General features: G+C 37.0%; 7 protein-coding genes across 12 annotated transcripts; 3 read left to right on the top strand and 4 right to left on the bottom strand.

The window, feature by feature from the left end:
* Window positions 1–362: 362 nt before the first annotated feature.
* LOC101892928 (E3 ubiquitin-protein ligase Kcmf1) lies at window positions 363–10,199 on the bottom strand. 6 transcript variants are annotated; one of them, XM_011296787.3, is made up of 7 exons: window positions 10,009–10,198; window positions 3,651–4,131; window positions 3,146–3,570; window positions 2,343–2,603; window positions 1,999–2,265; window positions 1,694–1,923; window positions 363–1,623 (listed from the first exon to the last, which is right to left on the bottom strand). In XM_011296787.3, exons 2-7 carry the CDS (start codon window positions 3,664–3,666, stop codon window positions 963–965), a joined length of 1,860 nt encoding a protein of 619 aa, XP_011295089.2. In that variant the 5' UTR covers window positions 3,667–4,131; window positions 10,009–10,198; the 3' UTR covers window positions 363–962. The 6 variants fall into 6 exon arrangements, with proteins under 6 accessions (XP_011295089.2, XP_011295088.2, XP_005189811.2 ...); XM_011296786.3 differs by having other exon boundaries at window positions 1,694–2,265; window positions 2,349–2,603; window positions 10,009–10,199; XM_005189754.4 differs by having other exon boundaries at window positions 1,694–2,265.
* Window positions 10,200–14,368: 4,169 nt separating this feature from the next.
* On the bottom strand, window positions 14,369–14,753 carry LOC101894777 (splicing factor 3B subunit 5). The gene has a single exon (XM_005189769.4). The coding sequence runs from the start codon at window positions 14,651–14,653 to the stop codon at window positions 14,396–14,398; it is 258 nt and encodes an 85-aa protein (XP_005189826.1). The 5' UTR covers window positions 14,654–14,753; the 3' UTR covers window positions 14,369–14,395.
* A 111-nt stretch (window positions 14,754–14,864) lies between these two features.
* On the top strand, window positions 14,865–16,713 carry LOC101894943 (abasic site processing protein HMCES). Its single transcript, XM_005189770.4, has 4 exons — window positions 14,865–15,121; window positions 15,190–15,623; window positions 15,694–15,974; window positions 16,032–16,713. Exons 1-4 carry the CDS (start codon window positions 15,102–15,104, stop codon window positions 16,494–16,496), a joined length of 1,200 nt encoding a protein of 399 aa, XP_005189827.1. The 5' UTR covers window positions 14,865–15,101; the 3' UTR covers window positions 16,497–16,713.
* A 76-nt stretch (window positions 16,714–16,789) lies between these two features.
* Window positions 16,790–19,453, bottom strand: LOC101895103 (aryl hydrocarbon receptor nuclear translocator homolog). Its single transcript, XM_005189771.4, has one exon. The coding sequence runs from the start codon at window positions 18,938–18,940 to the stop codon at window positions 16,979–16,981; it is 1,962 nt and encodes a 653-aa protein (XP_005189828.2). The 5' UTR covers window positions 18,941–19,453; the 3' UTR covers window positions 16,790–16,978.
* A 1,634-nt stretch (window positions 19,454–21,087) lies between these two features.
* LOC105262253 (uncharacterized) lies at window positions 21,088–22,504 on the top strand. Its single transcript, XM_011296788.3, has 2 exons — window positions 21,088–21,236; window positions 21,332–22,504. Exon 2 carries the CDS (start codon window positions 21,359–21,361, stop codon window positions 22,448–22,450), a length of 1,092 nt encoding a protein of 363 aa, XP_011295090.3. The 5' UTR covers window positions 21,088–21,236; window positions 21,332–21,358; the 3' UTR covers window positions 22,451–22,504.
* Window positions 22,505–23,549: 1,045 nt separating this feature from the next.
* On the top strand, window positions 23,550–24,560 carry LOC101895276 (Dynactin subunit). The gene has a single exon (XM_005189772.4). The coding sequence runs from the start codon at window positions 23,819–23,821 to the stop codon at window positions 24,422–24,424; it is 606 nt and encodes a 201-aa protein (XP_005189829.1). The 5' UTR covers window positions 23,550–23,818; the 3' UTR covers window positions 24,425–24,560.
* Window positions 24,477–25,601, bottom strand: LOC101895447 (dephospho-CoA kinase). Its single transcript, XM_005189773.4, has 3 exons — window positions 25,373–25,601; window positions 25,003–25,294; window positions 24,477–24,946 (listed from the first exon to the last, which is right to left on the bottom strand). Exons 1-3 carry the CDS (start codon window positions 25,482–25,484, stop codon window positions 24,634–24,636), a joined length of 717 nt encoding a protein of 238 aa, XP_005189830.1. The 5' UTR covers window positions 25,485–25,601; the 3' UTR covers window positions 24,477–24,633.
* Window positions 25,602–26,172: the final 571 nt, after the last annotated feature.

Consider the following 26,172-nt stretch of genomic DNA (forward strand, 5'->3'; position numbering starts at 1 on the left):
CACCAATAAGAACGAAAAGAATTCATTGTTTTTTTCTGAAGTTATGATTACAATAAGATTTTTTCTTTTTTGTGTTTTTTTATAATTATATAAATTTTTTAAATAGTTATATTATATTTATTTTAATAAACGAATATTATGTTGTTGTTGTTTCTTTCATTTTTGCTGGTGTTGTTGCAACTGCTGCTTCTGTTTCTGCTGTGCATGCACATGCTAACTAACATCTGCCTGTTTCATGATCATCATCAACATGTTCATCAAATCATACATACATACACACATCATAATCAGTATCATCATCATCATCAACTACTGCTGCTGCTGCATCGTCGGGTTGTCCACTTGCCGAGTTGTTGTTGCGGTTTTTATCAAATCATTGTTGCTGCACTCAGTTCAATGTGCCAATTGAAACAATTAAACATTATTGACAGAAGAGGAGGACAATGTTTTGTTGTTGTTTTACTTTTTTTTTTGTTTGGGAGAAGTGGAGTATGGATGGCATCACACATTGCTGTTGTTGTTTGTTTGTTTTCTTCTTTACAACCCAAAACATACCAAAGAGAGATAGATAGAGAGAGACATTTATGTGCTGCATAAGAAATTAATAGGGAGAGATGTTTTTGTGTGTAGTGGTGTTCTTTCGGGGGTTGGCGATCCTTGGCCATCCAAATGCCCATCATCACCATAGTGATACTTTGGTGAGATTTTCTTGTTGTTGTTGATAATGCTGTTTGTTACTGCTGTGGTTGGTGGTGGTGGTGGTGGTTAATTGGTTGCTAAGAGTGATTTTTATAATTGCGACGACAATGATCTTGTTTGTTCTTGTTGTTGTTGTGGTTATTCGGGCTGCTGTTGCTATTACATTTCTTCTCAATTTTATTATAATAACAATGCTGCTGCTGTTGTTGTTGTTTGTTTTGCTGTTGCTGTAGTGATTTGGCGGGTCTATGGAGATGATAACACTACCTAGTATCGGGTATTTGATTTGTGTTTGCTGCCGACATCGCTGCTGCATTGGCGGCAGCATTTTGTTTGTATTTTTGTGGCTGTTGACCTTGCTGTTGTTGTTGCTGCTGCTGCTGTGCCTGGGAACCTGTTGCAGCTGCACCAGCAACACCACCCGCTGCCTGGGGTGGTGGACGACCACGTCGTTCAATGCCTCTATCTGTTGCTGCCCCACCAGCTGCCGCAGCTGGTTTGATGCCAGCCGTTGCATTGCCGGCCGACTTCTTTTTACTTGAATAGGCCTGCTGCTGTTGTTGTTTCAAATCGTCAACAACGAAATCTTCCGGCGAGGTTTGCTGCTGTTGATGTACCTGTTGGCGCACCGTGCCACTGCCACCACCAACACTGCTTGTTGTATTTGTAGTTTGTGCAGACGCATCTGCAGCATTGTTGTTCATCATGGTTTCCCGCGTATTGTCGCCATACGACGACGACGACGATTCACTGTCATTGGCTGTGTTGTTTGTGTTGTTGGCGGCCGCTGATGCTGCCTTTTCATTATTTACATTATCACTGTTGGTAGTCTCTTGCGATTCGCCACGTTTATCATGCTCTGGATCCAGGTCCAGGGATGTACAGGCCAGGGTGGAGAGCAGCAAGGCCTGTACAAATTGTGATCTACAAGGGAAGCAGGGGGAAAATAATTAATAAAAAAATATATTTTACTTTTAGACTAAAGTTAACTCACCTATCAGCCCTTTCTCGGCCGATCTCAGCCCATTCGGCATCACTCAGCGTTGGCTGCATGAACTTTGTGAGCAAGAACTGTGATTGGGCGCCATCAGCTCCACTACCATTGCCCGATGCCCCACCAGCAGCTGCTGATCCAGCATTTGCTCCACTGCCAGAGCCACCAGCAATTGACATGCCCAGCATGCTGTTCCCGTTGCTACCACTGATTCCACCACTGCCACCAGGCTGTAGAAAGGAGGAATATTGTGGTGACAAACCGAAATCGTTGAAAGACAAATAATTGCTAGAATTCAACGTTACTTCTCTAGTATTTAAAGCATTTGCAGCCAGACTTGATTGTTGCGATTGATGTTGGGCCGACACCGACCATTCATTGGTGCGCGATGAGCCACTGCCGCCACCGTTGGCATTCGAGCCCGAGCCGCTACCACTGATTAGACCACTACCAGATCCAGAACCACCACCGCTAGCACCACTAATCACCTCGGCCATGGTGGCATTTGAATTCGATGATGAGACCAATGGATGGGCACGTCTTGGCAAACGTTCCAGCTGTTGACGTGTGGCCTAAAACAACAAAAAAAGAAAAAACACATTTAGTATCGCCATTATCCCTTGCCAAAGCATTGGAAGTTAATAATTGCCGTCACTTGTTGCCGTTCCAATTGGATTTGCATTTGCAATTGCTGCAATTGAGATGTTGGCGGTCCGCCTCGTCTGACACCAGATAATTGTGAGAGAAGCTCAGCAATCGGATCAACCGATTCCCGTCCAGAGGGTGATAAAGCTGAAAGACCACTCGATGAGCTGAAGTGCATATTGGAACGGCGTGCCCGTGGTCCGCCAAGTGTACGTCCTGGTATGCGACGTACTCCACCGCCATGTCGTATAGCTGAAGGTTCATCGTGCAAAGGAGTTAAGGATGGAAAACCCAACAAATGTATATGTGTGTGTTTGTATGGTTTTAGATAAAATAAAAAGATAATAAATTGTAGGAAAGGGGAGGGGATAGGAATGGGATTCCAGGTCTGAGGAGGGAGGGGGAGCGGGGAGGTATGGGATTCCAGGTCTGAGGAGGAAGAATAATGGGATTTTGAGGGGTAATGTTAATTCGTAGCAATTTTAAAAGCATTTTCTTTCAAAAAAATCCAAATGTTCGTGGAATGCTTGCGAACATTTTTTGCAAGACTATCCAAAATTTAGGATTTTTTTAAATTATCTTAGCTTGCGTTTTTTAAATAATTTTCAATCAATTTAAGAGATCATGAATTGTTTAAAAAATATTTTTTCAAGACCCTTGGACACAGCTGAAAATTTTTTCTCTAAAGACTTTGGATTTTTTTTAAATGTCTTTAAAATTTTTCTAGAATTTAGTTTGGATTCTATTCTATTTTTAGTTTTCAAAAAAAAAAACTGTTTAAAAAATGTTTGTTTTTGAAAAGGATATCAAAAATGAAATCAATTCCCGTGGCCCGGTGCGATGTTCCAGCGATAGATGACCGGCAAAATCATCTGTGACTAGATTCGGTTCACCACCAGGCAGGCCGGCGCAGACCGGACACACAACTTCCGAACTTGTCTCCGTATGTTCCGATGATACATGTTCCAGCAGTGTGGCATCACTGAAACCCATTTTTTTACAATACGGACAGGTAAAACTTTGTGGCTGCTCGGAATTGAGCATTTCACCACCAAAGAACAATTCAATATCCGAACGCGTTAGAATACATTGCATAGGATGTTCAACCAAGTGGCGGGTCGATGTGACGCCCTCTTCATAACAATCGGCACATAAATCATAATCATAACAAATTAGGCATTTGTAGCGGCGACCATTGAAATTCGATTTAAGACATGAATCGCAGCTGACACCTGCAGGGTGAGAAAAAGAGAAACGAAATAACAAAATATTAACACACAATTACTTGTCTGAAAATGTTTTGGTAACCCACCTTCATGGCGACTCATTATTTAGTTATGAAAACTTATAGCAGTTTTCAATTGAAATTCCTTGCATCCACCTTTGAACTTCCAATTAGTTGATTTTTAGTTTGATTGCCTGCTTTTTGCAACAACTGCTTTCGCTCCACCTGCTGCTCCTCTGCCAATATTTTGAATAGAAATAACTAAAGATAAAAAGGCTATGCCTTTTGTTGTTTTTTTGTTAAGCACCAAATTGCCTACTGCTTTTAGTAGATTTGTTTTCTTCTTTTCTGGGGGGATTCGTGTCTCGAGTTGTATGCGTATTAAGGGGTATGTCGTTGGAAGTTGTTATCTTCCAAAAAAGTTGTGTTTTCTCTAGTGGCTCAAAGAGGAACTCTTTTAGCAAAAAAACGTATTTTTTCAATTACAATAATTGGAGTTGTATGTTATATTTGTTTGTGGTTAGTAAGAAACGAAATGAACTAAATTCCCTTGCAGCAACAAATTAATCTGTAAATAAAAAAAATGTGAAAATAAGTATGAGTATAATTATGTTCTGTAGATTTTAAATTAGAAAACAATTTGATATGAGATTTAAATGTTTCCGTATGGGTAAATATTTTTATGAAATTCAAATTATCCACAGAGGAAAGCGCCCAAGATTCGGACAGACCGATTAGAGGATACTGTGCTTCCAGTGACGAATAAAACCTAAAATGTTTTTATAATTCACTTTTTTATACTGAAACCTCCAAGGGCAATGGATAATATTAACAATATTTAAAATACAAAAAAAAATCTCAGACTTGCTTCGCGTGTTATGGGAGTTATGATTATTTAAAATTTGGATCCTTTGTCGAGGGTTGAGGAGTTGGTATTTTCCAACTTCACACCAGACCTTAATAAAAATATTGCGATGTGTGTAATTTGAAGAGGACCGGATGCTTATTTCGGATTTTATGATCGTTTTTGTTATTCAAAACTTTGATCATTTGTGGGGGAGGTACCAGAAGAAATGGTCCGATCTCTACCATATTTATGACAAATCTTGTGTTGATGAAAATATAGAGATGTACCAAGACTGAATGGAATCGAATGCCAATTCCGTGTTTTATGAGCTTCATAAATATTCAAAATTTTGACCCTTTGTGGGGGAGGTACTTGAGGGAGTGGACCACTATTGTCTATTTTCGCATCTGACCTAGCACTGATACAACGTTTTGACTTTTTGTGGGGGAGGTACCGGAAGGAGTGGACCGATTTTGCCTATCTCCGAATTCGATCTAAGTTTGACAATGTACCAAGTACCAAGTTTGGATAAAATCGGATACTTCATCCGAGAGTTATCGTGGGCACCAGTCAGCCAGACGGACGGACATCACTGGATCAATTTCCAATGTCCTGGAACGGATTTGGTCCAAAGAGACCTATTGTCTAAAACCGTTATTTCGAAGCGGCACGTTTTGGCCATATCAAATGATATATACCCCCTCTAGCCATATGACTGAGGGTACAATAATTTCATATTATTACTGGATGAAGAGTCCTTTTTGTCACCTGACCGTGCAGTGATATAAATATGAGGAAAATTTTCAAAGTTTTAACAAAATCGTATAAATCTTTCTATGAGATAAATTATTTTCTTTGAAAATTTTAACTTTATGCTTCGAAATTCAGCTAATTTGTGGGTCTGTAGCCATCATATATCACCAAGAGTCTACACCCCCTTGATAAGATAATTGAAGGGATACATGCAGTTTAGCTGACACTAAACCTTTTCAAAATCTTTTCAAATTCTCTTCCAAGCAATTGGTCTAAAACAATCCTGATTTGTCTGTTATTTGTCGGCATTCATATTGTTTGATTTATGAAACCGGTAATTGCATCAGACTGATATAAAGACTGTCTCATACATCGGAACGTGTAGGGACACGCATGGGTAGATGAAGACTCAGTTAAATACAGAAGCTAATGTGTCTGCATCTAGAGGGTAATGGATTACGTATGTAGGGTAGTTATGGAGTTAGTCCCTAAGGTACTCATCAACTCATTCTCCATATATTCCAAAATTGCTCTGGGCTAGAGATCTGTCTTGGAAACTGTCATGGCCTATAAGTTTACACTCAGTTAAATACAGAACCTAATATGGTTGAAGCTATGGAAATGCTAATGAGGGTTGTGGATTCGATCAGACTGCATACTACTTGGACATGGCTGAATAAGCTTGTTGATGTAGAAGCTCCCTGCCTCTCTCTTATATCGGAATGTGTAGGTGCACGCTTGGGCAGATGAACACTCAGTTATATACAGAAGCTAATGTGTCTGAAGCTAGAGTATGATAAATTACGCATTTAGGGTAGTTATTTAGTTAGTCCTTAAGGTACTTATCAACTCATTCTCCATCTACTTCAAAATTGTTTCAGAAACGTTGAAACTATGGGCATGGCTTTTAAGTTTTCCATTTCGACATTCCATTCAAACGCGCGTGGCTAGATTTACACTCAGTTAAATTCAAAACCTAATATTTTTTAAGCTATGGAAATGCTAATGAGGGTGATGGTTTCGGTAACCATGTAGTTATGCAAGTCGATCCTAGGGGTACTCATCAACTCATTTTCCATCTAATCCAAAGTTCTTCAGAACTATAGATTTGTCTTGGAAATTATGGTTAGTGGCGGTTAATTTTGGCGGGTATCGCGGCAATTCGATTTCAAGGATAGTGAAAAAGCCATAGGCTTAGCATTTCTCGAAGATAAAACTTGTTCTACGATATAGTAAGCATTAAGAATATTTTCTCTCTGGACAAAGTAGGGATCAAAATTTCGAGGAAAATATTGAATCCTTAAGACGGTATGCGGATGAGAAGGAATAAAACCTCGATCAAAATCACAGACAGAGACTAATCATTAAATGCTTCTTGATCCGTTACATGGCATTGCCCTGAATGACTTTGCAGGGGGTCTGGCCGTATCTATTCTACCTCTGGAGGTCAAGTTTTAGGTTAAAGGACGAGCAATTGCTTATTGAAAATGAGTTCACTCGAAGACCTATATATATGTATATTGTGTTCATCGTAGAATGCATTTGAGAGAAAAATTGCGGTTTCACTTTCATCTTCTTCTTGACAGAGCTTGCAGTGGTCGGCGGTTTGGAACTTCCCGGGGCAGTGTTTCCCTACGTCAGTGAAGAATGACATAAAGGTAACTTCACTGAGTGATCTACAAACATCCATGTCGATTGACTCATTATTATTGGGTCCTAAATACCAAAAATATATTTTGCTTGGCATTCTAAGGTCATAATGTAATCAAATTCATGGACATAGTCTAACACTCAGCTACGCCACAAAATCTCCTTTTAAAAACTAATGCCTTTTGTCGAGAAATCAAGACATTCGGCAATGCACCGACTACGAGTCGAAGTCACCTTTTAAAGTGACTGGTTTTGGTGGGTCTTTAGGAATATAAGAGACCTAATTTCCAGGAAAAGCTGAAGCGACAATCCTTCTCCGGAAAGAATCGATATGTTTGTACTGATACAACAAGGAAGTCCCCTGTAAAGTCCGACGTTCAAAAATGCAATCCAGTATGAATGGTTTTCACCCAGTTGGGTTTCACTATAGCGACCTCAGACCATACAAATACCGGCCAAAATATTCTACATATTCAAGCTAAATCGGATTTTCCAAAGGTCCTTTAAAATTTTCCATATTCCGTGAGCTTGCTGGCTTGAGTAATAGGCTGGATTCGAAAACCCACATGCCTTTGGATATTTTCTTCACAGTTGGAATACTATTTTTTTCCGTCCAAACATGTGTTAGAAACCACTTTATGGAAATGCCTTTTATAGTGGTGTTGCTCTGCAAATAGGGATGCAAAGTTGAGTTGTCGGAGTTTATGTCTTATAATCGATTTCGGAAGTTTCCTTTGCATTGAGTGGCAAAAGTGAAGGCTTAAATTAAATTTACACCCAGCCGGCCGACAAATCAAAATTGATAAGGTGGGCCGGCCTTTTATCCCGATTACAACAATGCAATTCAAAATATTATTCCGATTGCAGCAACACAGTTAATTCCGCTGGCTGGGTGTAAAATCAATTTGTTCCAAAGCTAAGACAATATCCACATTGCGACTACGGCTTTGAATCGATACCGACCTCTACACTGGCGACTATCGCTCGACTCCCCCGAAAATTTGGTTGCAATATGGATTTGATTTACAAATACTTATTGGTCATCTCTCTCCTAAATTTTGGAAATCTTAGGAAAATCTGAAATGCAAATTATTATTGCATTATTAAAGGCCAAAACCCCAACAAAAAATCTTGATATTTTAATTACCTTTATGTATATGTAAATACAAATTATATACCTATGTGTAGATATATAGTTTATTTGGTAAGATTTGAGAAAAACACTTCCACGGAAAATGCCGAAAATCGACCAGGGGAAAAGTGATGAAAATGAGGCGACAACACAAAGAAACGGCCGAGAAGAAATCGAATTTTGATGGCTGAATACTTTTCGTTTCTTTCCTTCTTTTTTTGTGTAATAATTGTGTTGTTTATATGCAAAATTATTCATACACTCTCAACACACAGGCAGCCACATATATTTTCTTATTTTTTTTGGGAAATGGTTTACATTCCTTCAATGTACAAAACTTTTCTTTTGGCATTTGCATAGAGCAGCAGCACCAGCCAAGAACACCTCACATGGGGATCGGGTATGATGACAATCAGTCGCGATGCGGTTAAAGGCAAACGTTTTGGCAGGCAGGCCGATTGCTAAAATCAATCTTCCTCAAATATTAGAAACAAATTATGCATTTTTTAAACGTATTAAAAATTATACTTTTCCTATGCTCGGCAATGGCGAGTTTTATTTAGTTGTGCAGCACATTTTTATGACGGCTCCAATGATATTTTCTTTTGACTTATTCTTGTGCAAAAAAAAAGTATTTTGCCTCGGATTTTTTGCGTTTTCTTTGTATTATTATTTTTTCTTTTTTTTTTATTCTCACGAGTGACGTTCCGTAATATTCGTCTGATTATACACAGAACAACAACAGCAGCAGCCAGCCAAACAGCCAGCTAGCGATATAAAAGGCCTTTCGCATTTAAGTGTTGCAAAATGACAAGACAAAACGAAAACAGTTCAACAAATTAAATTACTCACACACTGCACACAAAAACAACAGCGAAAATAACAAAATTATTTTATTATTTTCTTTATAATTAAAAGAAACGGAAATTACCAACAAAATATTAGTAATATCTTGCCAAATGATTCAATGGAGAATTTATTACATTTCTCTCTTTCTCTTAATTTGACAAGTACTCGTTTTTGCAACTCTGTTACTTGAGATTGTCGCATGAGAACTTCTTTTTTTAACTTTTCCCCATTTTGGTTCTTCTTTTTCTGGCTGCCACTCTCCAACGAATGAGTTGGAGGCCTAAGCACTCTCTCGCTCCCTTTTTCCTTCTCTTCTTGTTTAACTGTTTTTCTGATGATTAGTTAACAAAAAAAAAAAAGAGATATGCAAAATAAAACGGGAAAATGGAATGCATTTTTGGAGTCTCTCCCAGTACAAAATTCAGATTTTTACACACTTTCGCCACATATTCCCCGAAAAATATATATTATTTTTTTTGTTTTAAATTGCCATTAAAAGAATAAGACGCAATTAATGCACAATTTTTTTACACAAAATACGATACATATTAGATTTGCTCTGCTGCTGTCGTCGTTGTTGTTTTTGTTGCTGCTGCAAGAAGAACCTCAATAAATGCAAGGGGGTCTTGGTTGGTTGGTCTGCTTGCTCAATAATCGTGAATGTACGAACTTAAATTAGTTGTTTGGGTCACAGTCGTCGTTATGTCCCGCGAAGGTAAAAATGTTATACTTTACTTTTTCTTGTTTGATTTCTCACACACAAACACACACACATTGGCAGACATCACACTTCACACAAATTAAATAACCAAAAAATGCACTTTTTCATCATCACCAACGATCATCATCATTATTATTATTACAACAACTAATGTATATGTTGTCGCCGTGTTTCGTGCGTTTCTCTTTTTTTTTGCAATTCACATCAATTATTAAATTTTCTTGCTATCTTTACAAAAGATCTTGCATCTTTGTCACAACGAGACAATTCACTTGCGAACACCTCGTATACATGTGTATATGTATTTTCCTTTTTAGCAAAAATTGATTTTCCTTTGATGATTTTTCTTCTTTCCATTTGTCATGACAAATGAAATTTTCAATTTTCTTTCATTTTTTTGTTTCTTTGTATTATTTTCCATTTCTCATGTCTCTACCGACGATTTCTGTCGGGGGCAAAGACAAAAAAATTTATATATTCTTATTTCACATACTCTTTGTAGATTTATCGTGATATCCAATGATTATTTGTGTGTATGTATTATGAAGTTTGTTGAAAACTATAAATTAACAAAAAAATTTCAAGTAAAAATAAAACAATTTTATTTTTACAATTTTTTATTTCTTTTGTAATATTTTCGAGACGTTCTCTTCGTTCTCTTCTTCTAGGGACACGTAGGTCGTCTTTGGACCAATCGATTAATCGACTTTTGATATTATATATCGGCAGTGTCATATTCGGTTCCGATATGCTGAAAATCGATTTTTCAGCCTCAATATCGACAGCTCTTGGCTGAACACACACACGAGAGGGGTCCACACTATCAGATCAGTTAAGTATACATTATCATTTCTAATTGGACTTAGCGTTCATAAATATTCAATTTCCCCACTACGGTAAGTTTTGAAAAACGTCGCCGAGTACGTCGTATTTTCGGTAAATCTGTAAATTACAGTTTTGCTTATATTTAAGTTGTATGCCATTTGCTCTGTTTCTGTACTTGCAAGAATCCCTTTATGATATCGAAACAAATTGGAAAAAGAGTAGATTCTTTCAAATCCTGAGTAGAGCAATTGGCTTTCCTCTAATCTTTTCACATTCCCTCTCTGTTCAAGGTAAAAGCGAATTAAAACATGTGTGGCCTGTTCCAGAACCGCAAGAATGTAAAAGTTTTTACTACGATAACCGATTTTCCCTTTATAATGTGGGAGAAAATTGCAAAACCAGTAGATTCTTGAAGGTTCTGGAACAGAACATTAGATAGAAATATCGGACGATAATTTTGGCAAATTTAGTTTATTTTTATCATTTTTTTTTTTTTTTTTTTTTTTTTTTTTTTTTTTCCGAACGTTCCCACGCCTCACATTCCCACCCCTGCCGACCGAGGGGGCGACCTCCCTTTACGGAGGGATCGCGTACACATCATGATCCGCATCATAATGGGAATTCAGTAGGAAATTTAAAACCAGCTACAGAATTTAATTCATCAGCTAGTTTGTCAAATAATAAAACATGTATGTTAATTGTTTAAAAATAAAATTATTCTAGATTTAATAACTTCTAAACTCATACCAAAATCTACATTACAGTACACAGAATTAAAGTCAACACACATTTTACTAAGAGGTTCGCCCATTGAATAATTCGTGCGGTGAAAATCAGTATATAATAATTGGTAGTATCTACTAGATCTAAACGGAACATTAATTCTAATAGATGAAATCAGAAAATCTGAGGGTATATTACCATTTAATATTTTTAGTACAAACATGGAGTTCAACATAATACGTCTGCTTTTAAGTGTAGGCAATCTAATTAATTTTAGCCTGCTAGCATAAGAAGGCAAAACAAAATCACTATTCCAATGTAAACCTCGTAAGGCAAATAGCAGAAATTGTTTTTGCACGGATTCTATTTTATCTGAGTATATTGCATATTGAGGATCCCATACAACAGAACCGTATTCCAATATAGGTCTAACAAGAGACGTAAATAACTGTTTTGTTATATATGGATCAGAAAAATCTTTGGCCCACCGTTTAACAAAACCTAAAACACCATTTGCTTTATTTACCATTGTTATTACATGGCTATTAAAATTTAATTTTGGATCCATCAAGAAGCCAAGATCAACAAATGAATCTACAGTTGATAATGAATGACCGTCAATATTATATTTTAATATCAGAGAAGAAGATCTGGAGAAGCACATATGCTTACATTTGCTTAAATTTAACTCCATACAATTTAACGTGCACCATTTAAAAAGGCTATCTAAATCGTTTTGTAGTAAACTCGCTCGTTTATCACAATTATGGGAAATGAATAATTTAACATCATCTGCGTACATTAACAATTTCGAGTAATTTATGGAATTAGGTAAATCGTTGATAAATAAAAGAAAGAGGACCGGTCCAAGGTGACTTCCTTGCGGAACACCCGATGGAACGTTAATCGTTTTGGATAGATACCCTTCAAACAAAACTAGTTGTGATCTATTTTGTAAGTAAGATGATATCCATTTGACTAAGTTTGTGTTGAAACCCATATAATTTAATTTATATATTAGGAGTTCATGGTTAACCCTATCAAAAGCTTTACTAAAATCGGTATAAATTGTATCAGTTTGTTTACGCTGAACAAATCCTTTTATTACTGTTGACGTAAATTCTATAAGATTTGTTGTAGTTGAAAGACCACTACGAAAACCATGCTGATATGGACTCAATATAGATTGAATTTTCTGTGAAATTACTGCAGTAATTAATTTTTCAAACAATTTTGGTATGGCACTTAATTTTGCAATTCCTCTATAATTTGACACATTAGTAAGACTACCAGACTTATGTAAAGGTATAATATAAGATTTTTTCCAAAAAGTAGGAAAGTGACCAAATTTAAGTGAATAATTAAACAATATAGTTAACGGAAGTGCTAATGTTTCTGAACAATATTTAAGAATTATATTAGGTACGCCATCCGGTCCTGGACATTTAATCGATTTTAAACTACGCAGACTGTTGGACACATCATGACGTTGTAGAAAAGGCATACAAATTTGATCAGCCTGTGATAACTTATAAGGATACGAATCTTTAATTTGGCAAGATGTACTGGAATAGGTTGTGGCAAAAAAATCTGCGAAACATTCAGCAATATCTGTGCCTGTGACAAATTCTTTATTGTTATATTTCAATACTGAGGGCTTTGAGGAAACTTTTCGTTTTAGATTAACAAAATCATAAAAAGATTTAGGATTGGATTTAACATTATTTTTAATCTTGTCTAGGTAAAGATTATACAATCGTCGAGACTCTAAAGTATATTTAGATCTAGCAACAGAGTAATTAGTATAGTCTATTGTTAAGCCTGATTTTTTATATTTACGAAAAAGCTTATTTTTAGAATTTTTTAAACTTGATAACTCAGGGGTTATCCATGGATATTTATTTGAATTTTTAACTCTAGTGGTTGGAACACATTCCAGTTTAAATCTATTTAAAATATCATAAAATTGATCAATTACATATTCTAAATCTGTATGGCTGTTACACAGGCACACAGAAGCCCAATTTATGGAGGAAATGAGAGTATTAAGTTTTCGAAAATTAGTTTTTTTGTAATTAAGGACAGTTTTAAATGAGTCGGACTGACTTTCTTCAATTACATAACTGTGAGTCATGGAGATATATAAAGTTGGATGGTATATATCTTCAGGAGTGCATATTGGAGGAATTCTGAATATATCAAAATGCTGTGTTATATTTACAAACGCCAAATCAAGAATTTTGCCATGCGAATTTTTTACACTGTTTATTTGATAAAGATTTAAGTCACACAAACTATTTACAACATCAAATGTATACTGGGTACTGTTCATTTCAGATGGCAAAGGAATCAAAGCTTCAGAATCTGGCATTGGAAGCCATTTAATGGAGGGCATATTAAAATCACCAAGGATCAGAATGCGATCGGAATCTTTCATTTTTTCAGTAATTAAATTTATTTCTGATAAATGCTGATTATAAATGTCAAGTGAAGATGAGGGGGGAATATAAGAGCAAGTTACAAACAATTTAGATTTGCCCAATTCAATGGAAACACAAACAAATTCTATATCAAGAAAATCATTTAGATCAATTAAATTAGTGGTATATTTGGTATCAACTGCAATAAGGACGCCACCACCTTTTTTACAAACACGATCTTTTCTAAATATTTGATATTTTGAACATAATATTTCACTATTTAATATAGATGTTTTTAACCAAGTTTCGGAGAAAACCAATACATTATAATTGAAACCAATGCTATCAGTATATAAACTGGTTAATTTTGTATTAAGCCCCCTTACATTCTGATAGCAGATAGAAAATGAGTCATTTAGTTTTTTGGCACCGAGTCTGGTCTAAGAGGCAAATGAGCTAAATTATCGGATCTCTCCACAAATTCTTTAATAAATGCCCTAGCAGGCCAAAATTCTTTTAAAATCAACTGTACAAAAATATTGTCAGGCACAACGATTTTGAAAGAAGATCTACTTTCAGAAAATGCAGATCGGAGCTTATAACATTTCAAAAAGTAATCTCCCTCAATTTTTGATTGATCTGCTTATTTCCCACTCTCGCATATTTTTCAAGTCTATCAGTTCTTTTTGGAACAAAGTAGCCTTTTTAACCAATTTCCTTTTAATTAATACTGAAAAAGTCCCAGCTTACAATTTTGACCCTAACATTTTAGAATTAGAACGTACACCCGACATCAGTTATCTTGTACCGAGTACTTTGGTACTCAGAAAGTATGCAACACTAATTTTGTATGCCTCCAAAAAAGAAAAGAAACAAAAACATTAATTCACATTCTATTCAATTATTAAATTTTTATTCATCCATTTTCTCTGGTGGTGGTCCACATGGCTGTAACATGCGCTCCATTAAATCAAATCTTACTCTTCCCTTGGTTTCATTCAAAGCGATGCCAAAGTAATTCAACATATCGTAATGGCCCATATAACTGGCCAATGAGTCGCGGTGTTGATTTGTTAGCCATTCGTATTTTGATGTGTCTGCATGGCCGGTACCAATGTATTTGCTCTGTAAATGTTCCAATTGACTGTGGATATTGTAACGATCGCCCATCTTGATTTATTTGGTTAATTTAAAGTATTTCTTTAATGTATAAAACAAGCCGCTCCAAAGCGTTTACTAACAATGTTATTTGAAGAATACAAAGTGTGGTTGTTTGGCGTATGCAACGGCGGCGACAATTGTGGACGCCGTTGGAATATTTTTGTGCTCTGTGAGATGGTAACACATAAAGTATTTTAGGGCACCCTTTTCTAGATTTCTTTCCAAAAACTAAGATTACAGGAATGAGACTCCAAACTGAAGTATCTATTGCTCTTTTCCAGGAATAGCAGATTCTGTAACAGAGCATATTTTAACTAATCACTTTATAGGGAGCCAAAGTCGATTTCGTAAACCCTATCTCCTGCCATTTTTAGATTTTTGGAGCCCTTACATTTATATTGGCGGTTGGTTTCCTGGTTGTCTGTTGGCGCTCCTAATATTCCAAATTTTATACCAAATGTGCGGACGAACATGCTTGTAAGTCATTGGAATATGTGTAATGATTAGGCATTGATGTTTTCTTGTTTTAATATTTTTAAATGTAGAACCTTGGAACCCTGTGACATCTTAAAGGCATGTCGCTACAAAGAACCAAAGACCACTAAAACGTCTAAAGAAAATCAGGCAGAATGTAATCAAGTGGATCAAATGGAACATGACAATTGTCTGGTGGAACCACAATGGCGTTCGGAATTCAACTGTGACAGAAAATACATTCCCTCCTATAACATAGCTCCCACGGATATTACGCCCGTCTTGGTATCCAAATATCATTTTTACGACGAAGAAGAGGCAGAAAGTATGAAAAGTTCCCGTGTTGTTGTCCCCATGATGTGGGGTATGATACCGTTCTGGCATAAAGGCGATTATCGTAAACATGGTCTGACAACCAACAATTGTCGTCTGGAACATATGTTAAATTCCAAATTGTTTCGGGGTCCTTTTCGTCGGGGCCAGCGTTGTGCTGTTGTATGTGAAGGTAGGTGGATTATGATTTTTCTTTTATTTTTTTGAAGTATAAACATTTTACTAACCCTGTAAAAATGAAGGTTTCTATGAATGGCAAACCACAAAGTCGTCAAAACCCTCCGAGAGAGCAGCTCATTTGTTGTATATGCCCCAAAAGGCTGACATTAAGATATATGATCGCAATACCTGGCAACCGGAAGATGTAAATCTCCTAAAGATGGCAGCCATATTTGATGTGTGGGAAGATGATCAGGGCGATAAAATCTATAGTTATAGTATTATTACATTTGAATCATCGAAAATAATGTCCTGGTTACATTATCGCATGCCAGCCATATTGGAGACAGAGGAACAACTTAATGTAAGAATGAAGTTGAATCAGATTTTTAATATTATGTTAACGTGTTCTCATTTCCAGACATGGTTGGATTTCAAAAATGTTAGCGATGAGCAAGCCTTAGCCACACTACGTCCATGTACCCAACTGCAGTGGCATCAAGTATCAAATTTAGTCAATAATTCTCGCAATAAATCCGACAAATGTAACAAACCCATTGAAATGGTAAAGGAAAAGCCCCAAATGAATAAAATAATGACAGCATGGCTCAATGCCCGTAAACGTCGTGAAGCTGCTTTATCATCAGAATTGGAAAGTGATAATGAAGAAGATGGGCAAACGTCTTTTTATAGTGTTGTGGGAGGCGGTAATATAACTACGACCACTAGCGAAAGTGAATCTGAGCAACAACATGCAACAAAACGACCTCGTTACCGTGACTACAAGCAAGCCATCAAAAGGGCTAGAAATGTTGGTGACAATTCGGTGCCCGATGTTACGGATACAAATGTGGATAGTGATGTCTCGAAATCACAATTCGAATAATTTAGTTTTTTTGTTATTTATTTTTTAAAAAACGTGGGATGTTCCTATAATCAGATCGAATGTTTATTTACTGTGTAGAAGCGATATATGTTTTTTGTTTATTTGAAGTCTACTGCCTCCAACCCGCCCTTTGGATGAAAGTATTCTGAAATTTACTAAATCAAAAGTATTTTCATTTCCAATAAAAACTGATGATGATGAAAATTCCCCCATGAAATGACTTTGATCTACAAAAACTGCTGATGCAGAAAAACAAAAACTGAAAGAAACTCAAAAGGTTTTTTTTTTTGTTTTTTTTTTTTATATATTTTTCCATTTTACATACATAGATTATTTTCTTTTTAGAAAAAAAGGGTGATGAGACTTACATACTAAATATTTTCGTTTTATTCGGGGCTGCCTTACTGATACTGAATCTAATTTAGAAAAAAATAGCAATAAAATACGTCATTTGTTCATCTCCTCTCGCACCAGCATACTTCCTATTCGAATTGTGTATTGAACATGTTTATGTTCAAATCTTCAAATGTCCCCGTTCCACTTTGATCCAACATCTGTAACATATCGGAAAATTCCTGACCTTGCTGTGGGGGTTGTTGGCCCGGAACATGAGCATGCACTGGATGTGTGGCATGTGGATGGGTAGCAGCATGGTGGGGATGAGCACCTGGGTGGGGTGCATGTTGAGCCGTCTGCCAATCCCACATACCGTGTGGTGGAGGTGCTTGGGCCGGACCCGTCTGATAGGCTGCTGCCGTCGATTGGCGTCCATTGCCAGCACTTAGCTGAGTATAAGTGGGGCCACTAGGGGAACGGGCCGGACTTGTTTGCTGATACTGATAGCCTTCGGTCACGGGCTGTTGTTGCTGATGTGGCGGTGGTCTTAATGGCCAATTGCTTGGATGTTGGGGTGTGGGCGATGAATTTGCTTTGGGTATCTTTGCCATGTGTGCCGTATTGGGAGATGGTCCCCCAGCGGCTGTATTATAAGCCAACGGAGAATGAGTGGCATCATAGCTATAGGGTACCGGATTTTGTGCTGACGATGGTCTTTGTACATTTTGTGGTGTTTGATTTGCGGCCTGTTGTGACAGATGAGGCGGACCAGCATTGGTGGGTATCATATTGTGTGGAGCATACATATTTGGATCTGCGGCTGTGCCAGCAGGTGTAACATCACGTCTACCTTGCAGGGTGTAATCCACACCGGGTGTTACATAGACATGTTCCTGTTGTTCCGGATTATTGTTATCATGGCCCGTCGCCGTATGCAGCGATGTTTTATTGGAACTATTTGTGCACACAATGTACTCCACCTCATCGGTGTAGGGATTGAGAAAGGCGTAGGCTTGAGTTCTCAGCCAAACATATTCACCCGACTTGGCCCGGGCACGGTACATCAACGAGAACATCTGGCCTTTTTGTTTCAGCACCTGTTCGAAACTCTCCTTCATGTGTGACTGATCTTCGGGATGGAAGAAATCATAGCATATTTTACCCAACAGCTCGGGTGGTGTATAACCCAGAATATTCATCACCCGTTGATCGACAAATGTGAACTTGCCGTCCACCGCATGACGGGTTATAAATTCGGATTGATTGTTGGCATTTGTGACATCTGTTGAGGCTGTGGATGTAACCTGTAGCCGGCCAATGGCCACCAGGCAGCAGTGAGATCCATGCATATCATCATCGGGCCGTTCCATATGTACGCCGGGGAACATTTCAGTTGGTGGCCAATTTTTAATATAACCCGTACAGTGGACCACAGCAAAATTGGTGCCATCGCGTGAGGGACCCAAGGAGTTGCGCTGTTTCAAACGATTCAAATGACCGGCCACCATAGTCTCGGGATTAACATTTCCCACACGCATTCGGCATATAAAGCCACGGCGGGCTCCCATGCTCAGACGCATCGAAGATTGATGGCCCTCCTTTTTCACAGTGCCCGACTTCAGGTCCAATATCCTGCCCGAATTCTGTGACTCCTGTGTGGAAAGTTGTTCACGGATTTTCTCACGATCATCGGGATGTATGTGCTCATACAGACTGGTACCATACCAATCACTTTGGGTATAATTCAATACAGGTGTCACCGAATCGGAGACATAAATAATTCTGCCCGAGTCACAACTTACAACGAAAAGGAAACCATCGGCTGCCTCCAGTATTAAATGTTTCAATTCCTGATCGGTGAGGAATGATGGTTTATAGGTGCCATCATTGCTGGTATTGCCCGTGCCCCTAAGGGCCTTCATGTGGGCCACGGCCATTCTCAGGATGGTCAGCTTATCCGGTTTCCTGGCCAAAGCACTGCAGGTCGGCACCATATCGGATAATTCCGTAATGTAGGCCGTCATTTTGTTCCGTCTTCTGCGTTCGATTTCACAATGATTCTCTCGACTGGCATAGCGTTCCTTGTCCTGTATACTGGTATCATCCATGATTGGAATATGTAATGAGTTTCTCTTTTTTAGGTCGTCTTCGTTGTTTCTGTACTTAGTGTGGTAGTCGTGAAGGTGTGTGTGTGCGTGTGCCTCTTCTTGCCGTTTTATTAGCTCTAACTTTTTTTCTAGCTCTTCTTTTTTCTTTCTTATCCGACAGACGACAAACTCACATACAGTGTACAATGTCAGTAGTAAACAGCAGTCGCAGCAGCGGTGGCAGCCAGCAGCGTTCTTGGTAAAATGTATCTGATGAGGGTGTTTGTTGGCTGCTTGCTTTGCTTTGCTTTGTGTCTACGTAGACGAATAGTAGTTGTATACAATTTTTATTTGTTTGTTCTTTTGATGAACTATTTTCGTTTTAATTCTCTTCCACGAATTACATGACCACTTTCTTTTAATAATTATTTGTTTTGTTTTATACTCTAAACTATTATTTTTGATGGAACAATTAATTAATTTCACGGACTCAATACATTATCAGAAGAGAAAATGAAAATTATTACTGTCAGTGCTGTTAGGTATACAGAGTAACCGTTAACTATTGCTGTGGTTACTGCGCGTGACAAGTAGAGTACACTGAAAAAAACAACACTATTATGACAGAGAGGAAATCACTAAAGTCGATATTTTAATCGATAGTTACCAAGAAATGGTAAATGAACGATAGAAGAATGCTGGTAATTGCACCAGATCTTGTGAATTGTCAAAATATTGTAGAATTTCTTGACATTTCATCAATTTAAATAGCTTTAATTGTCAAAAATATTGTAGAATTTCTTGAAATTTTATCAAAACCAGAATTGTTTTGACATTTCATTGTAATAGCAGCTTTGTAGATTGGAAGGTGATAATGAAGGAGATGAACCAATGTTATTTTTAGTATGGGAATGGTAACATAACAACGACTCATGCTGAAATGTTACAGGTAGGGACATCAACACAGCACAATAATGAGCTGTCACAATTTTGGAGCTCATTTACGAATACAGGTAGTCGCATCGACACAGCTGCTGGTACAATGAACTGTCAAACCAATTTTGGAAGTGAAAATTTTGAATGAAAAACAAGTAAAAATGCTGTAAGATTTTAACAGAATTATTTATATATTTATATTTAATATTTTTTGGAGAACTGATAAATTCGTTCCAAATGGTGGAGGGTATTCAAAATCTTAAAAATAACTTTGAATTGCTTCCACCATTTGGAATGAATTTGGCAATTCTCAAAGACAATAAAATCCGTAAACTAACTATGTTAAAATCTTAAAAAAACCCGAATGTAGCTGTTATATTAGGGTCTATACGACGTCATGGACCTGCATAGGTAACTTTTGCCATAAGTCATTACAATATTCAAATGCGAAAATTAATAATGTAGCTAAAATCATCAAAATACCGAATATCGGGATGTAGGGGAAGACGTAGACCTGCACAGACAATTTTCTGTCATAGGCTATAGTATCCATTACGAACATTAAATACCAAATTTAAAACATTTCCATTGAATAATGTCGCTAATATCATCGAAATACCGAATATCGGAAGGTACCGTTATATGGGGGCTGTACGAAGACGTGGACCTGCACAGACAATTTTCTGTCATAGGCTGTAGCACCCAAAACGAACATAAAATACAAAATTTGAAACAATTCCGGTGAATAATGTAGCTAAAATCAACAAAATACCGAATATCGGGTGGCGTTATATGGGGGCTATACCAAAAGGTGCACCTCCCATTTTCAATACCAAAAGTTCTGCAGACATAATATACATTTCAGTAAAGTTTTATCAATCTACTTCAATTCGTTCGGAAGCTAGAGTGATCTCCACAGAGGGACGAACATGGCTAAATCGGTGTAGAATTTTATGCTGATCAATAATATATATACTCCGTGGGGTTTAAAATGTATATCTCAAGGTGTTACAAACGGAATGACAAACTTAATATACCCTCCGTACTATCGTGTAGAGTATAAATATTGAAATTTATAAAAATTGTTGAAAAATGCGTGTCATAACAACGTCCGATAGGCGTCGCATTAGAAAACATATCAAAGTTTACTCATTTTTGACAATTCCAAATTTTGACATATCAATGTTCCCAAGCTTTGATGCCTCTACCTGTATTCTTCTACCAAGTGACTAAATTCATAAAGTAACCTATAACCGGTTAATAAAGCGGCTTTTTTGATTCTGGTAAAAAACTTGAAGACGATTTTGCAACTTTTTTTCTTCCGATTTGCCTTTCCACAAATTTTAAGCTGAGGACATAAGTTCCAACATAATTTGAAAAAGTTTTTTGACTTTGGCCTATGTTGAGCCATTTATTTCTTTTCAGCTCCACAGACCAAACACTTAAATATCGTAAACTTTTTAATTGTTTGCCCAGATATTCCATCAACATTCATATGCCAAAATGGAAGCCCAGCCGAAGACCCAAAAGCCTCAGGGTAATAAAAAGAGACTTCCAAATGTGAAAGAGCCGTGGTGGTGCGAAGAGGCAACCCAACTCTTGAACTCAAAAAACGAAGCAATGATGAAATTCCACATGTCTGGTACAGATGAGGATTTCAAAACGTACATGGAGGCACTCAAAGCGTACGAGTGTGGCGTAAAAGATTTGAAGTTTGAGTGGAAAGAAAAGCGAAGAAATAAGAAGAAGGACACCAATGCTTCATATAATACACAGTATGTAGAATATATTTCCAAGCCATGGTGGTGTGAGGAGGCAACACAACTCTTTAATTCAATGAAAGAGGCCAAGGAAAAATATAACAAGTCGGGAAATATTGATGATCTAAGGGAGTACAAGAAGGCAGGAAATGCATTTAGGAAGTGCAAAAACGAGTTGAAATGGGAATGGAAACAACAACAAAGGCAACAACAATATCAAGGCCAGACAAACATGGAAAATACTGCCAACCAGGAAGAATCTAAGGAAAACCAAGGGGGAGAGGGTAACACGACAAATGTAAATAACCACTTGGAAAATTCTTCAGACAACGAAGAAAAAGAAAACAACCAAAAAGATAATGTGAACGAAACAAATAAAAACAATGGAAAGCCCAAGAGAAGTGTTAAGGGAAATATGAGGGACACATCCGAGAACCGATATGTACCCAAGCCGTGGTGGTGTGAGGAAGTCGAACATCTTATGAATTGCCGAAATAAGGCAAGACATCAATATTACAAGACAAGTTCGTTCGTTGACCTGAAAGCATATGCGGACGCCGAAAATGCCCTTAAGGCATGCATAAACAAGAAGAAAAGAGCATGGAAACGTATCGAAGAAAGTGAACCAGAACCAAAATTGGAGTTTGTGCCTAAGCCATGGTGGTGTGAAGAAGCTACACGCCTTGTTGAATGCCGCAATGAGGCAAGATCGAAATATAACAAAAGTAAGACATCGGAGGACCTCAAGGCCTACGAGGAAGCAGAAGAAATATTCAAAACTTATATTAATCAGCTAAAATTGGATTGGAAGCAAAAGCAACGAAATGATAAATGAATTGTTATATTTTATTATTAAAATAAAACAGAAAATGATATAAAAAATCCAGAACTTGACTGAAATTTCGTTGAGCAGGTGATTTTTGTGCCCACTTTTGTTCCGTACAAAAAATACCCATCCTTATAGTAATCAAAATGCTGGATTACATTTTGAGCCGTCAGTGTACGAACAAGTCATGGCCATATAAAAAATATAAAGGGTCTGTATTTGCATGTATTAGGTGTGTCTGGTTACTTTTCCTGCAGGAATTGTCCAGTAACTTCTTTCTGAGAGAGTAAGGTAGTTTTATTCTCTTTTGCAATGAAAATGCGAAAAGTAAACAGACGGTATTCCTGCAGAAGCTTGCAACTAATCAGCTGATTTGTCAAAACAAACCAATTTGTCCCCCATAAGGAGAAAAAAAGGAAGCAATACTAATTTTACAAGTTTTTTAAATAAAAATGTTGGAAATAGTCTTTTATTTCCTTATTACATATTAATATTTACGTTTTCCACATTTTTTAAAGTTTTTCTCCAAAAACAATTAGTCTTTCAAGTTCCAAAAAAATATTTTCAAATTAAAAGCACAAAAATAAATAAACAAACAATAGAAAACATCTGATTGAATGTCGATAAATGAGAAGAAGAGTTGCAAGTGATTGCAAGAAGAAATTTTTCCAGCAAGAATTTGCAAACTCTCACTGAAAGAACTGTCAAAATTTCTCTCTCCAACCGCTCTCTTTTGCAGAACTTTTGGGTTAACAGACGACTTCCAGTAACAATTTGTAACAATTGTTACAAACTTTAGGGTAATCAGACACACCTATTATTGTGCTTGAAATCACAGAACAAAATATAAACATTGGTCAAAATAGTGTTAACAATTTTTGACATTACATCTAGTTTTTAAAATTGGCGGGAACAACTTGTTATTGCGCTGTGTATGCTCTTAACTTTAGTGTTGACCGTTTGTTTTTGCCGCCGTCCACAAAAACGAAAGTGCGCCGCCGATGCATTGTTTACACCTTTAAAGCCGCCGTCACCGAATAATCGTTGAGCTTTGTTATCTGTCAACTCGGGTTGATTACTAGTTCCGCGGCTCATTTAATGAATCCTTCTATCTGATTGCGTCTTCCTCATTTCTCATTCGTAAATAACAGAGATTTTTCTTTCTCTTTATGTTTTATCGGGCATTCCTTTTTTGACATTTTTTATTTATTTTGTTGGGGACGTCTTTCATTTTGGTTTGACAGAAGCAGATGTATACTCACACCTTCTAACTTGCTGATGTCACATCAATCAATACGAAGAGACTAAAAAAGAAACAAAATAAAATTTTTCTTAAAAAATCAACAATAATAAAAATAATAAACATTGCTTTGCAACATGGAGGCTCTTGATATTCTAGAGAAACGCATTGATACACTGACACGCATTTTGGGAGTACCCCAAGATGCCAACACCGGTGAATCATCAAAGGTACCAGCCGAAAATGTTGTTGACTCTTTGGTTTCGGCCAACAACATTGTCAACGAAGCAATATCTGGGCGTGAAAAAATCAAGACAATTGTAGATCGTAGTGAAGAACTGGAAACCTATTTGGATCCACATTTCCTGGAAGAAAATCAACAAGTTCGAGCCAAGGAAGTGTACCTAAACGCTGTGGCCAATGATTTGCACACCCAGTTTCAACAATTGGAACGTATAAAAGAGCTGGAGCCAACGTTGGGAGCAGAATATTTCCGTAACATTCCCGGCGGATGTGTGGACAAATTAAAACAAATTAATGAGGACAACAAGGAATTCGCCCAACAAGCGGAGTTGATTGAGGAAAGTTTAATTTTGGCCATGAAACGTTATGGCGAAATACAAAAAGGTCTGCTAGACTCATTGGGAGCCATGAACAAGCGGCTCGAGGCGGTGGAAGAGCGCTTGCAACAAAACAAAAAAGACGAAATGGAAAAAGAGCTACCTTCGGAAACAAATAATTAGTAGAAAAAGAAAGAGTATTAATCTTATTTAAAATAAGCTTGTAAAAAACAAATAGAATCATGTATAATTTATTATTATGGGATTGTGAATGGACTGCATAAATAATAAAACATTTAATTTATAGCCTAAAAGCAAATTGTCTTTTTTACAACTTTTTGTTAAATGCGACTAAAAATTCTATTTGGCTTCAAAATGGAATAACAATTTATTTAGTTTTTAATGCTACCTAGACTTGGAAAAATGCTAAAAATCTTGTTGATATAGTACAGCACAAAGACAATGGCCAGAACAAAACCCAAAAGACTCAAACGATTGCGCCAATGTTGTTTACTTTCCTTCATCATATTGCAAATGCGTTGGGCCGCTGCCTGCGTCTCTTCAATGGAGCCGTTATTGTCTATTACGAAATGGGATTTCTCACATTTCTTCTCCAAGGGCATTTGGGATTCGATGCGTTTTTTGGCATCCTCTTCGGAAAGTTCATTGCGTTCGATTAGACGTTTTAATTGTTTATCGGGATCGCTAGAAATAAGAAACCGAATTTAATAACATCCTCAATACTTGAATTATAAACCTACCATGTAACACAAATGATCTTATGTATGAAATCCATTAAGATGCCGGTTTCAAACAGCAAGGGTAAATCCAATACAATCCATGCCTTGCCAGTCATAAAATTCTTAAAAACTTCCTTAAATATGGTTCGATGTATCACAGGATGAGTTATTTTATTAAGTTTCCCTCTCAGCTCCTTGTCATTGAATATGGCCTTTCCCAGTGCCACTCGATTAATTTCACGTGTTGGCAAAAACACTTCATCGCCGAAAGCTTCTTTAATCTTGTGCCAGCAGGGTGTGCCGGGCTCCACAACTACAGGCAAAAATGATAAAAACAAATATACAAATGTAGGTCATTTCCTAATTAACAGCCATCAGATTAGGATCTTACTTTGTCTAGCGATTTTATCTGCATCAATGACGGGAATACCATTGTCTTGAAAAACTTTGCTAACTGTACTCTTCCCACTAGCAATACCTCCAGTTATGGCAACGATAAACATGTTTTTTTTACTTATTTATTTCACTTTTTATATCTTTTAAAAGGGATAACTTAAGAACTTCAAGAGGCTGGCAAAGTAGAGGTGACAACCAATCGATGGTAATATCGATACTATTGATGCTTTATTTTCGATTGATAGTTTTTTCTATCGATATTTTCGGACGATATGGCTGTTGTCACGTACAACGACGGCGGCAGCGCTTTTAGTTTCGTCGGAATAAATATTAACATATACATAACATTGTAGAAAAATACAGGTAGTCGCATCGACACAGCTGCTGGGACAATGACCTGTCACACCAATTTTGAAATTGAACATTTTTAATGAAAAAATTATTGAAATTTGTAAAATCAGTTGAAGAAATGCATATCATAAAAACCTCCGTTTGGCTTCGTATAAGAAAATAAATAAGAATCTACTTATTTTTGACAAAAACATTTAAATTTTTGGCATATCAATGTTTTTAAACATTCATGCATCCACCTGCATGGGTACATGTCGCATCGACACAGCTGCTGGAACATTGAACTGTCAAACCAAATTTGGAATTAAACATTTTGAACGAAAAATTATTGAAATTTGTAAAAATTGTTGAAAAGTGCGTATAAGGAAACATATAAAAATCTACTTATTTAAAAAAAAAAAAAAAAACATTAAAAATTTTTTTGACATATCAATCAAAGCATTG

This window comes from Musca domestica, unplaced genomic scaffold (assembly GCF_030504385.1).
Source record: "Musca domestica strain aabys unplaced genomic scaffold, Musca_domestica.polishedcontigs.V.1.1 12, whole genome shotgun sequence".
Classification (NCBI taxonomy): Eukaryota; Metazoa; Arthropoda; class Insecta; order Diptera; family Muscidae; genus Musca; species Musca domestica.

Coding starts and splice junctions, on each gene's coding strand:
- LOC101895103 (XM_005189771.4), bottom strand. CDS start 18,940: ATGGATGATACCAGTATACAGGACAAGGAACGCTATGCCAGTCGAGAG.
- LOC101894943 (XM_005189770.4), top strand. CDS start 15,102: ATGTGCGGACGAACATGCTT. Junction 15,122..15,189: donor ATGTGCGGACGAACATGCTT/GTAAGTCATTGG, acceptor TTTTAAATGTAG/AACCTTGGAACCCTGTGACA. Junction 15,975..16,031: donor AGACAGAGGAACAACTTAAT/GTAAGAATGAAG, acceptor TCTCATTTCCAG/ACATGGTTGGATTTCAAAAA.
- LOC101894777 (XM_005189769.4), bottom strand. CDS start 14,653: ATGGGCGATCGTTACAATATCCACAGTCAATTGGAACATTTACAGAGC.
- LOC101895447 (XM_005189773.4), bottom strand. CDS start 25,484: ATGTTTATCGTTGCCATAACTGGAGGTATTGCTAGTGGGAAGAGTACA. Junction 25,295..25,372: donor AGATAAAATCGCTAGACAAA/GTAAGATCCTAA, acceptor TTTTGCCTGTAG/TTGTGGAGCCCGGCACACCC. Junction 24,947..25,002: donor AAGATCATTTGTGTTACATG/GTAGGTTTATAA, acceptor TCTTATTTCTAG/CGATCCCGATAAACAATTAA.
- LOC105262253 (XM_011296788.3), top strand. CDS start 21,359: ATGGAAGCCCAGCCGAAGACCCAAAAGCCTCAGGGTAATAAAAAGAGA.
- LOC101895276 (XM_005189772.4), top strand. CDS start 23,819: ATGGAGGCTCTTGATATTCTAGAGAAACGCATTGATACACTGACACGC.
- LOC101892928 (XM_005189754.4), bottom strand. Junction 2,604..3,145: donor GGGAATTGATTTCATTTTTG/ATATCCTTTTCA, acceptor ACTCCTTTGCAC/GATGAACCTTCAGCTATACG. Junction 1,624..1,693: donor GGCCGAGAAAGGGCTGATAG/GTGAGTTAACTT, acceptor CTTCCCTTGTAG/ATCACAATTTGTACAGGCCT.